This window comes from Anopheles gambiae, chromosome 3, assembly GCF_943734735.2.
Source record: "Anopheles gambiae chromosome 3, idAnoGambNW_F1_1, whole genome shotgun sequence".
NCBI classification, from domain to species: domain Eukaryota; kingdom Metazoa; phylum Arthropoda; class Insecta; order Diptera; family Culicidae; genus Anopheles; species Anopheles gambiae.
In genome coordinates this window covers 50,897,336-50,910,837 of record NC_064602.1, presented here as the reverse complement: position 1 = coordinate 50,910,837, position 13,502 = coordinate 50,897,336, and the positions used below count along the sequence as shown (strand labels likewise).

The window sequence follows — 13,502 nt, the reverse complement described above, 5'->3', positions numbered from 1 at the left end:
ATGGGCGACTGTTTCCATGCGTATGTAGAATATGAGGTTGCAATCAATCGAGTTTTGATGAAACAAACACCCAATACTGTCCTAACTACTGGTGCTGTCGCCTCCGTTGGTTGTTTTTGTATGTTTACACACCACTGTTGTTGTTTATTGTGCTCTACTCCATGGTTTCATGCTGTGACACCACAAGGGTCCTTAGCAAAAGTTGCTTTCTTTTGTAGTCTGTTTTGAAAAAAAGAGTATGCGAAACTACCACTGCTGTTTTGCCATTCCTTCGGTCACCATTTGAATGACATGTATTGCTTAACCTTTCGGTAGCCATATAACTTAATTTTCATGCGGGTTCTAGGGACTAAGCACCTACTGAGCATAACGAAATCTTATTAACACCATGAACACCGACCAGCAACCGAACCACCCCGAGAGGCAAACAAAGCAGGGACACCGAAAAAGAACGAGAACCTTTTTCAAACGATAGCGGTTGTGGAGGCGGTTATTGGAACTAATTAAGCTGTATAAACATAAAAATATCATCCCAATCTTTTCGACAAGGTCGTGGCCGATTGAAACTTAACTACACTTCTGGTTTTTACCGTTGGCGTTTTCTGCCCTTGCCAGTTCGATATCGTTTATACTATGTACAATGAATTGCAGCAATTTTGGGCTTCGTATTTGCCAAATGGTTGCCCAAAATTTTACTGCTTCTAGGCCTCCCAGGTTTATAGCGTATATGCCGATGGTTAGTGGAAATTGTTATTGTTTTACATACCCACCCATCATAACATACAAAGTTTAAGCCTTTGCCAGAAAACCCAATCCTAAATGAATCCTTTGCTCTTTGATTATCAGTGCTTGCCTCTTTGTAAACATCAAAACTATTTGAACTTTAAACCATTTAGAGCTAGTTTGGTCCTGAGCTGTAAAAGATTCACCATAAATGCCTATGTTACGTGCCATGATCCATGTGACAGTTTGTTTTCTAGATAGGCTACATTGTTGAAGACTTATGTGAATAAAAGAAGATTTTAAAAACCATTATTAAATCAAACACATGAACAAAATCACAACAATAATAGTACCTCGAAGAGAAATGTGACATAAACTCATCAAATTTATTTTTCTATAGATATCAATAGATAGTTTAACAAGTTTGGTTTATAATTGAATGTATATCATCAATATCAATCAATATGAATAAATATTATATAAATGTATTATATCACTATAGCATAGTGTATATATCATTATAGTAATTCATCCCAATGAAGCGAATTTATTACAAATTGTATTCACATCAATTGCATTTTTATCCAGTGGTAAAGGTTTCACGGATAGCATGTTATTTGACGGCATATAGCATCTACCTGCCAGGATAAATATTACCAAACAAAACTGAAAATGTATACCTTAACATATTTGAGGCAAAGAAGCAAATTCTCTAATGACGTCCTAAATGATCGTCCTTCCAGGTTTGCCTCGAAGCTTCGACCATTTATACCTAGGCGATCTAATGTCACGTACAACACGAAATATGCAGGGTCGGGTCCAATAAAATTACATATTTGTTTTAGCCATTGTTCGCCGATAATCGAAAGCATCCAATTCCAAACTTGTGGGCGTTAAACTGCACTCCCTGTATTTGTTTTTCTAATATTTTACCCGGTCGAGCATTCTAGCTTACTGTAAGGTTCGTTAGTTGCCGACCGGGGTAAGAAGCTTCATATCTTACTACCTTGGTTGGTAATTATTTACGTGCAGTAATGTTGTTTGTTTTGCGATTTGTATCTACCTGGCACAGCAAAGAATGAAACAATACTGTTACTAGTTCTGTAGCATGTAACCGTTTTATATCAATTTTCTTTCGTAATAATGTTCGATTATACAGCACATAAACGCCATCATCAACCATGCTCGAAAACTTACCCAAAATCATAAATTTCGCCAATATTTTAGCAGCTAGCGCGTACAACCATTCCCGAACCAAAAGGCGCCCGAAATGTTTTCAAAGGCGCATTGTTGTAGTACGATTATACAACGAAATGTTTCTTTTTTTCCCAAACACACGGCAACGCCAACGAACATCTCTGGGTGTGGATAACCTAGCCCCGCGCATAGTATAACGCTTATGTACCTCGGTTCGTTATCTGTATTTAACTTCTTCCCTACATCTCCCCCTTGCCGTTCCCCAGTACTAGCTGATACGGTAGTAGCATGCATTCATGTACTGTTTCCACCTACATACATAGCTGCCTATGTCTTCGTTATTAATTTTGCAAACGTATCAAATAATTCGAGCATTCAAACGATTATATCCTATAAAAGCGGGCTCTCTAGCCAGCGTTGATGAAGGTGGTTTCGTTATAGGGTAGCGAAAAGTAGTACATAGCATATGATATTATGCTGTAATAATCGCAAAAGGATCATAATCCTTGCGGCAAACAATCTTATGTGACCGGACCGCTCACGTTTTTTTTATTCTTTGGCTGTTAGAGTTTGTGCAAACAGTAAGTTTTGTTGTAAATGTTGAAAACAGTTTTCATTCACTCTAAGACAACCATCACAATTTTAAATAAAATAATGTTAATCGTCCTTGCTACCTTTTTGGCGATCCAAAGGTAGCGTGCAACCGTGTTTTTCGTTTTCCCTTTGTTTCGTTTATTCGTATGAGAGAAAAATAGACTCCGCCCCATTTCTGGTCCGTACACACAGTGAACTATGGAGCTAAAACTGGTCAAATTACGGACCTTTCTTCGTTAAGATTTGACAATACATAAAAGGCATATATAGTGAGATGCTTTTTCTCAACAGCATCAGTCCAAAACATTTGCTCGTCCGTGCGTATCGCTCGGTGTATAAAATTATCTATAGATTTTAAAATCTGCTCACTATCGTTTGATCGGTTGTGTGTGCGTACAAGTGTTGTGTGGAAAATTTATGAACAAATCTATATTATCAATAAATGTATTGTTGCGAAAGTGAAGAACTCTAACAGTGAAGCATAGTGCAAACAAACAAACGAAAACACGGATCAATTGTTTGAAAACGCTTGTTTTGTGAAAATGCAAGGATTTAGAAATTACAGTATGGATGCACTGCAGCATCGCGAGACTAGCGTCGGATTAGCGGTGGATCTAATGGCGCACCAATATAGTTCAAAAGCGTCTCCTCCATTATCCCCACTAAGCGGTAAGAATCAAGCAGAATCGCTTCCGGTCACACAGTCATTAGCTTTATAAACTAGACGAAATGGATTGCCGAAGATCAAAGTGGTCGCTAAGTGGATATTGCTAAACAAGCAACAATAAAGCTGCGGAAGTACTTTTGAGCATGTGTAAAAATGGTCTCATCATTCCGAAGAGCCTTTGCCTTTGCTGGCGGCAAGATCCGAGCCACTTGAACCTTGATAAGTGAGGTCACACGGATGCAACTGTCTCTAGTTATTCTGCTTTCTATCCGTGCGGCGTTTCCGGTTTTGTGTCACTTTATGTGCTAAAAATGCTAAAGCCGCTCTTCTGTTTCCTCTCAGATTGCAACAGTCCACCTTCTTCGGATCATGGAGGGAATAACCAGCAACCACCACTAGACCCATCTGTTCGTCGTTACCGAACCGCGTTTACGCGAGATCAGCTGGCCCGACTGGAAAAGGAGTTTTACAAAGAAAACTACGTCTCACGGCCACGTCGCTGTGAGTTGGCAGCTCAGCTCAATCTGCCCGAGTCCACCATAAAGGTTAGTATCGTGTTCCCAGGACCAATACAGGTCACTCGATACATTTGTTGTCTTGAGCAACCATCATATATAACGATTATAAAATTAATATAATTATCACCTGTCTTTGTGGCGATGCCGCTCCATTGCGCTTTGTCGGCTCATTAGACAGAAAAGTCAATAAAATAACACCATCCTTTCTTCGTCGGCTCCTTTGCCCATGATCACCAACATTATGATTATGACGGATTCCTACGCATTCCGCTTACTAATGAAATAAAATACGAAAATATAGTTGTTTGGATTGGAAAGATCGGTAGCACATTCCTCTCATGTTTTACTTTTTAGCTTCGTCAATTCAACGTAGGACACTATACTACCCAATTTTTATTGTTGTGTCGATGGCTACTGAAATGAAATAATTGTGCCCATTGTTGCCACTACATGCTTTCGAGAGGGTCTGATAAAAGGTGATAAAGGAGAAGTTTTACAGCTTGAAGGTGCTAATTGCGTCTACCGTATAGCTTTCTGCTTAAATTCCATTTCGGATTCAAACTGTCTTTGAATCCCGATGATTCACAATTTGCGCTGCTTTGTGGCTTTATTAAACCGTGAAACTCATCCTCAACGCCCTATGCTAATGGACCGTTTCTTTATTTGTTCACCCCTTCTCTTATAGGTATGGTTCCAGAACCGGCGAATGAAGGACAAAAGACAGCGAATTGCGGTTGCTTGGCCCTATGCTGCCGTCTACTCCGACCCTGCCTTTGCCGCTTCGATCCTGCAGGCAGCAGCCAACTCCGTCGGCATGCCGTACGGTTACCCACCGGCTCCTATGCTAACCCAGATGCCGGTCATTCCACCACCGGTAGTGCCGGGTGCAAACAGCATGTCAGCAAGTGCCCATGCCTTCACAGCCTACGGATACCCGCGCTACACACCATACCCGCTCCCACAGCGCACAACCGCTACTTCATTACCCGTCGCCCCCGGAACTGGACCGACGACTCCCGGAGTGTATTCAGCACCGAATTCTATGCTGGTTACTGGCAGTATGCCACCGTCGCCATATGCACCGCTCAGCATGTCTAAGTCGCAAACACCTCCGCAGGACACCGTCGGTACAGCACAGCATCAACTTCACCATCAAGGCCATAGCCCTGTAGCTTCGCCACATTCGGCGCTCTCTTTAAGCCCCGTGTCCGTGTCTAAGTTTGACACTTCCGCATCGACCTCCAACTCTAGTAATGCTAGCGTCAGTCCCGTCAAATCACTAAACGGGTCAACAAAGGGACTGTTACTTGCTGCCGCGGCCGCTGCGGCTGTTAATCAGTCTGTTTGCCCCCAGACAACATTGCTTCCTGTGACACCGGAGAAACCGAAACTGTTCAAGCCTTACAAATCTGAAGTGTAGACAAAGTTTGGAATACGGAAGCTCCTCGTGATGATGTGCTGATGGCCATAATTTAGCGTTTGTATCAAACGCGTCATAAAAGTGCACGGAATTATAACATATTGTACAACACTATGAAGCATTTAGTTGAAGTTTATCCTAGGAAGTGAAACTGTTCATTTATTTTATTAATTTATTGACATTATTGTAAGCATCTGTGAAGTAATAAGAGTATTGCAAGGTGTAGATATTGTATAGTTTATACTTATAACTCTGTATTTGAAATAATTCAAATGTATAGATCAATCTATTATGAATGGCCAGAAGAAAACAAAAACTTTTAAAGGTGCAAATGAAATAAGTTTTTATACAAAAACATCGCATTGAAAGTGTGCAGTTTTTAAAGTTTGTATTGTGAATCCGAAAACTTTTACATACCTATTTCTTTAATTTTGGTTTAATAATACCGATGACGAAGGCTTGCTATCCTAAAGCAACGGTCGGCAAATTTTGCGGCTAAAAGAGGTAATTTCTATAAAAACCGTCGAATAGTTCCACGTGAAGAGCCAAATAGATAGATGACGGAGGGCGAACTAGGCGGTCGCCTGGGGCACCGTCGGTTTGGGGTAGATCCTCCGTAGATCGATAGTCTATTGTATCCAGTATCTATAGTATCGTTATCCAGCTGAGGCCTTAACTCGTCTTACCGCCTAGGGCCACTGATATTCTAAAACCTTCTTCTTTGGCACAACAACCGTTGTCGGTCAAGGCATGTCTGTACCACTAAGTGGGGATGGCTTTCAGTGACTTACTTATTACACATAGCAGGATAGTCAAACCTACGAAGGGGATTCGGCCCATTCGGGGCTTGAACCCATGACGGACATGTTGTTAAGTCGTACGAGTTGACGACCAGCTGACTGGTCCGATTCTAAATCCACCAGTGGAAATATTTGATCGATTAAGAGTTGCCATCTCGAAATCAAGGCACGCATGCGGCTCATGAGCCGTTCTTTGCCGATTGATATTCTAGACTAATTAGTCGGGACAAGAATGGTTGAGGTTGAAAATCTATGTGTATGGTAAAATCCATCTTGTTACTATCTGTGTGATTTTAATATATGAAATCATTCAAAATTTGCAATGAAGTCAGCTATAAAAACAATATGGCAGTATAGCACAGCCGCTTCAACACATGCCTAAACACATGAATAATTATAAGGTACACTTACAATTAGCAATAATTCAGCTTTAATAGCTGTAAACGGCGATGTTGATGGTTCAGTGGTGTAAATTATTCCGTTTTGTTTAACATACTGTGATTATTTTTTTTTATTTCTCACAAGGACGGCCTGGTTGGCCGTATCATTTACTGTGAATAATTTTACATAATCGAAAATTATTTTGCTGCACACTGTACTACAATTGGATTGTTTATTTTCTGTTTGGCTTCAATTAAGAATTTTTCATTGAGGGAGAGAGTCTCGTGATACGTTACAATTTGTTACAACGGAAAGGAGAGATTAAAATGTTTGTAATGTAAGGCAAAATAAAAATCATAATTATCGACTCACAAATGAATATTTGATGATTTTTCGCACGTACGCATTTGCACAATTATTGTTTTATTCTAATATAATTGAAACGGCTTAGCAGTAAGCTCGGAAGGAGATATTTTTATATTATGCCCCATTAACATCTGTTAAATCTGTTCCGTTTTAAATGAACTGAAGATGGACTGAAAAAGTGACCCAAAACTAATTTTGTAATTAATGATTGTTTCTTAAATGCTTTCAAAATCTTTTCGTTGTGTTTGCAATCTGTAAAATTATTTATTGAGGGCTTGCATCGTTGCGTTTTGTTAAAATAAATAAAAGGAGGTAGAGGGAAGGTTGATTAAAAAAAATAGCGATATTTCAATAGACCACTGCTTTTTTTTAATTAAATTCAAAATATCTTGAAGAATACAGTTTTTTGGTAATTAATAAAATGAAAACTTTTAATATAATTATTGACTCATGCAGTCTTTTCCCGTGTTAGGCGAATAATGCGTCCCGGACACATTCGTTAACTAAAATTTTAGCGTATGTCGAATATCAAAATATACTTGATAAAAAGTTATTTTTTATTTAATTTTGTACATATATGCAATTAATTACTTATTCCATACAATTCATGCAGAAAATTAGGTAAATTATGACTTTTAAGCGATTTCAAACATTCAGCAAAAATGAAATTTATTTTGCATTAGCCGCGTTTCAATACGGCGTATTCTTCTAGAAAATATCTGTCAAACACACTTTTTCATTGGGGTAAGGAAAGTTTAGCAGCCTTCGGCGAATCATTCAAGCAATCCAAGCACTTTATCGTATTTAAAGTTATTTTTACATATTTTCCTATATTCTATTGCTCCCTAGCCCAAGCGGTAGTTAGATTATGATAATTGTACCCAACGAAGATTCGTGGTGTGTGAACGCAAAAAACCAAAAGGTAGACAAATAAATATGAATATGAATATGAATATGAATATGAATATGAATATTGGCGAATCTGTTTTTGCAGTTGTTTCTGGTTGAAGGGGAAAGATTCGCAAACTAAGATTAGGTTTGTGAAAACGTATTTATTTCTAATTGCCGGAGAAAATTGTACTGATTTGACAACTGAGCTGTTAGAATTAAAAATTCGCGTATCTCGAGTGTCGGGTAGCTAGGGGAAAGACTGTATATGATCTACATTTTAATAATACAGAAAAGATTAAAAAAGGCAATAAAAATGCTTCTTATTAAGAGTTAGTTCTTACAGAATCTCAAAAGAATAAATATAGTGTACGTTTATGTCTTAATCTATTACAATGAAAGCGGGAATTTATATTCTACTTCTACTTCTACTTCTTAATATCCTTTATCGTCTTTATTGTGAATAATAGTGCCAATACATAAATTATTACATTATTACAAACATTCAATTGCTTAAAAATTAAACATATTTACAACGCTTTGTTTTAGAGGTTTCAATTAATCGCATGAGCAATATAATGAAATATACCGCATCCACCCTAGACCGGTGTTGATTGCGCATGTAAACACGTCATCCATGCTCGGAGGGTGCAATAGAAACTTCAATTGGCACCGGAATAAAAGGTTTGGTTTGTTCACCCGTTGAAATCCCTCTTAACGCACCTTACACAGCTAGTTAAGCAAAAGAAGGGTTTGTCTTCATCGGGTTTACTCCCTGTGGGAAAAACTAATGCCTATTGTTAACAAGTGAACAATTTACACCCTATGCTTTGCTACGTTGGATTACCTATCATTCTCTGCCCAAAACATATGTTTATTTTCCTAAAGCTTTCATCATAGTGTGGGTAACCGTTTTGTTTACACTACCACCACACAAAAATAATAACAAGATAATTGGACGATGTAACGTAAATGATTTGAATATGCCAATAGCATACACGATAAATGGGGATTTGTTTCAGACACTCTTATACAATCCTTGAAATTTATCAATGTAATAGTTAATTCGCTACTAGCACCAATTGAAAGGAAACAAAAATCCACGAAAATAATTTAAATGTGTAAATATGGCCTAGATAGTAGATATTACTATAATACCTAGCATGTTAATATTATTTTATTGTTTATATTGCAAGTTTGAAAGCATGTTTGTAGGCAACATTTAGTTGATATTTATTGATATTGATATTTATTAGCAAAATAGACCATTACATTGAAAGTTTTCAAAACAATTTTGGGGAAAAAGATAATATCCACGGCAACTTCCACATGCAGTTTCAATTATTTTACGGTTTCAAGATTGAGCAATCAGTTTGATATTTGTTTATAAATGGACCAATGACATGTACATTCAGTCCCATCGCAGCCGTATTTCCACTTAGTAGCACTCAAAACAGATGCGTTAATAGGTTTACATTTAAAACCGCCTAATGATCCTAAACGGAACGGAAGATACAAGTAAATATTGGTGATTACTGTTGCTTACGATTATTCATCGGTTATATTTAGCGCCCACTCAAAGCGCAGGAACATTGTCACGGAATCTGGGAATCTTTTGCAGGGGGTGTGAAGAGTTCTTATTCGCCCACTTCCTCGTTTCGTTCTCTGGAACCGTAGATACAACAACATAAAAAACTAATTCTACCACAACAAACACATAGAAACACATAGATAGCCCTCTATTATATGTACAAAGGGAGCGTCTCTTCCTTTCCCTTTTCTTTAAAGATTCCGCCATAAATGCCACATTTTTTCACTGACGCTAAGGACGCTCTTAAAAAAACCCTCAAATTGTCGCAGATTGAATGCCTATGCAAACCAGGTTCCATGACTTCCGCTGTTTGGAAGTAGAGGTTGACAGTCATTTTTGTATGCATGTTTCCAATCATGATATTAGCAACATTCATTTTAAGGAAACACAGCTTTAAGCACATTGTTTAAAGCATTTAAACTAGTGTTACATAGATAAAATATCATACTTACAACACTATGATACGCAATTCAAAATGAACAGATTACAGTTTCCAATATCTCTGCATAAACAAATGTTTGATACAAGACAAACATCCAACAACGATTTTCACAAGCTATGGGCCTCAAATGAGGCAACAAAAACACAGTCATATGAAGAAATTAATTGTCTATATTATTTACGTACGATTTATGACATTTTTCTCCAGTTCTGTATAATCAATGAATCTTGTTGTACATCACAAGCACCCACAGTGATTGGAATGTCAAATCAAAATGGTACCTTTCTGGCCCTACACGAAGAATTCGATACCAACACACGAAAGAAACATCCCTAAAAAAGCGATGAGCGTTGAAGCCAGTCACAACTCTCCAACATCGATTCGAGGGGAGATGCGATGATGGCGCTGGAACGATCGTTTAAGTATATAAGCGATAGCAGAAACGGTAGCGATGCCATTATTTATCCCAGAAAAACAGAGTTGGGTTTATGTGCTAGGAAGTCATATACCCATATACTATTTCGTTTGCTTCCTTAACACATGGGTGATACGATGGGTAAAATCTGTCTATTGGCCTCAGTTGGTAATCACATCCTTGCCTTCAAATCTTACTTATTCTGACATCGTTTCAGTCCCTTCTGCATCGAGTTAGAAATAACGAATATATTAAGCAGGCATCATGTGATGAATTTATTGACTCGATTACAGACACACAATTTATTACACTTTTTTCTTGTTGCTTGTTTTTCAACCAATCGTTTGATGAAGGTTTTTCTTTCAGGCAGCGGTTTGAGGCAGGTAAAGCTACACGACGAACATCATATTATTGGAAAATGCTACCCTTTTTGTATTGACTTCTGTAGCCTATCGAGCAAAACCAAATATTATGAAATAAAATTAATTTTTTACTTGCTTAAAACACCGACCAAATATAAACGTACTATTTAACCGAGTAGAAAACAACTAAAATTAACAACAAATCAGGATTTACTTTGCATAGATTAAACACATTCTTAATTCGAAGATACTTAAATGTTAATTATTTACCTTACTTTGCCACATTAGTCGCCTTAAAGCAAAAATATCATAAAAGTCAATTATATTCTCAATAAATCACGTTTATATTTTAGATATTCTTTTTAAAAACAATTTCAGTATTACGGCCTTTTAGGACCGTTCCTCCTGAAAAAAAAACAAATGGAACAGAAAGAGCTATCATTTACATAACGTTGAACATATTCAACGTAACATATTCAAAATGAAGCCTTTACTCTACCAACTGTTGCAATGGTATTTTAAACTTAGTTTTTTATTCATTGTTTCATACATTTGAAAGAAAGATGTTTGACCCCAAGCATTGAATTCATAATGAAGATCTTCCTATGCGTATAGCTCAATATCACGTTGAAATGAAAATAAAATACAAAAATCCACCCACTTCTGTGTAACTTTCGACCACAATCTAAGATTCTTTCTTTTTATGAGTATAAATCTAGTGTTGTGAAGTGCTAGCCCACGTTGAAATCTGTTCTTACATCTTAAGAATTGCTTTATAGTTAAAATGATGCTAACGACGATAGTTTTATAAAATTTGGGTCAATCATCGATTGTTGAACGCTTTGAAGTAAATTAACATTGAGAATAAATTTTTTGCACATTTATGCATCCTAAGTAACTGCCAAATTGTGTAGCTAATTGGAATAAACAATTTCTGGGTGGTTATGTTCTCCACAAATTGAGGTAGTGCTCATATTACTCATATGGATATCATATTAAAAAAATATTACGCAATAAATTCCAACATATATTTGTATTCTCTGTCTCTATTTTCTAAAACATGATACAGAAAGACACGCGACTGATAGGTATGTTTATTGGGCACGATAATAGGATATGATAAACTGTTGTCAAATGTGAACATCTATCGAAAGCGTGCCGAGATTTAAGCCAAGAGATAATGTACATGGTTATACATTTTTTTTTTTCTTTTACCATCGCTCGAATCATCGTTAATGTTTTGTGTTCATGCGTATGTTTTTATGGTCGTAAATTACCTTGGCAAATTGGGCATGACTGTATGCGCGTCCAGGATGAACCCCTTCTTGTGCTGAGCTCAACGCATCAAATCATGCCCCTAATCGGGAAAATCAAAACATATTTTCATTGCAACCGGTCATGCTGGGCGCGTGTTTTGATACAACACGTTGTTCACACTGTATCGACCCTAAACCACACGGGATGCAGTAGGACGAAGTGCAGCAATACAAATATCTCGAAAGCAGTTGGTGTCGGTCACCCCGCGTGTTTATAAATAATTAATTTCATGGCTTAACTAGTTATAAATGACTCCCATATTGAAACGAATCAATTATACGCACACCGAACCGGATGAAATTAGAAACGACAACTATCCCTGCATCCTTGATGCTTTGCACGGAAATTCAATCCTAATCGTGCGCACGGGAATTGTGTTGATCATTTGGATCTCCGTAGGTAGCTGTGCTAAAATGCTGTTTACTGCAAGCAAGAGGGTGAGAATTATCGGGGATTAGTTTGATGCTGACCCGAGACACGAAAATTAAGGATAAAAAAATCCCAATCCACGATGCATTGCCCCTCAACTATCAGTTCTAGGCGAAAGACCCGTTGACTATTAGTAGTGGAACAGGTTGTGAATAAATGAAAACAACCATTTATAATGCGATTTGTTTATTATTTTACAATTTGGATTCACTTGACTCGACAGTAAAGTATTTTTCAACTAGGGGAAAAGCATCGCATTACACTGGATTGGTGTTTACGAAAGGGTGCAGAATGATGATTTTCTGTTACATTTTTTGCATTTATAACTGCTAGACAAACATGCAACAGACTTACCTTTCGAAGTATGTTTTTAGAGATTTTAGCTTTATTTTAATCCCACGAGTAATGATTGCTATTTTTAATGTTTTAATGTCTTCGAGATAACGTGTTGCGCAGGAGAAGTAATAAAATCAGTTGTACCTCTATTATATGATACAATGCCGGTACCTCTAAAACACCCATACAAGCAATGTCAACACAATCGAATTGGAAAAGTTTCAAATATTAAATTGTTGAGTTGTTAATTTAATTGATAATCAAGTTTAGATTGTTAAATAATTCGATTAATATGAATGCCAAACCCGTTGGATTGTTTATCAAAGATGAATGCTAGTTATTATGCAAACAAGGTTTCTTTCTCTTCCATGACTTTCATGAAAGTTCCATAATATTTTTTAAAAAATAAAATACAATAAAATACAACACAATACTATACAATACCCTGCAATACAATATAATACAATACAACAGAACAATACTATAATTGTTCATAAGGTAACGAAAATCTTCAAAATTTCATTGGATCTGCTTTATTGCAGCTTTCGTCCTATTTTCTTTTCAACGTTCTAAATTTCCCTTCTGAACATCGACGAAAGGAACTGTTTTGTAACAGTATATGGCTATTGTAAAACAATAACATAATTAGTCAATCAAGCACAAAAACTGTTACAGCTCCGTATCCGTATATCTTCTTTGATGCTGACCTTCTCATCGTTCAAATAATGTGCAGTTCCCATCAAATACAATATGTAAATATACATACAGTACAGCCAAATCTGCACATGACATCTTTTCGACATAGTATAAATTATAATGTCTTAAACAGCAATAAACATGAAATTAAGGAAAGCAATAAGTTTTCGTCTATGAAAGACATTGTTGTTAAAACAATATCAAATTGGGACTGGTTATGTATTAGCACCTGTACTGGTAAAGGAGCCGGGATATCGAGTGTGTACAACAGTAAACCATTCTAAAGGTTCGTATGAATTAACATGCCCCGTACACGTTATACAATAGTTGGGTAGAAGTAGTATGAACGAAAATAGCGCT

General features: G+C 37.0%; 1 protein-coding gene across 1 annotated transcript; it reads left to right on the top strand.

Moving 5' to 3' along the window:
- Window positions 1–2,791: 2,791 nt before the first annotated feature.
- Window positions 2,792–5,487, top strand: LOC4578234 (segmentation protein even-skipped). The gene is made up of 3 exons (XM_001238160.3): window positions 2,792–3,183; window positions 3,524–3,726; window positions 4,385–5,487. Exons 1-3 carry the CDS (start codon window positions 3,057–3,059, stop codon window positions 5,117–5,119), a joined length of 1,065 nt encoding a protein of 354 aa, XP_001238161.2. The 5' UTR covers window positions 2,792–3,056; the 3' UTR covers window positions 5,120–5,487.
- The last annotated feature ends 8,015 nt before the right edge of the window (window positions 5,488–13,502 follow it).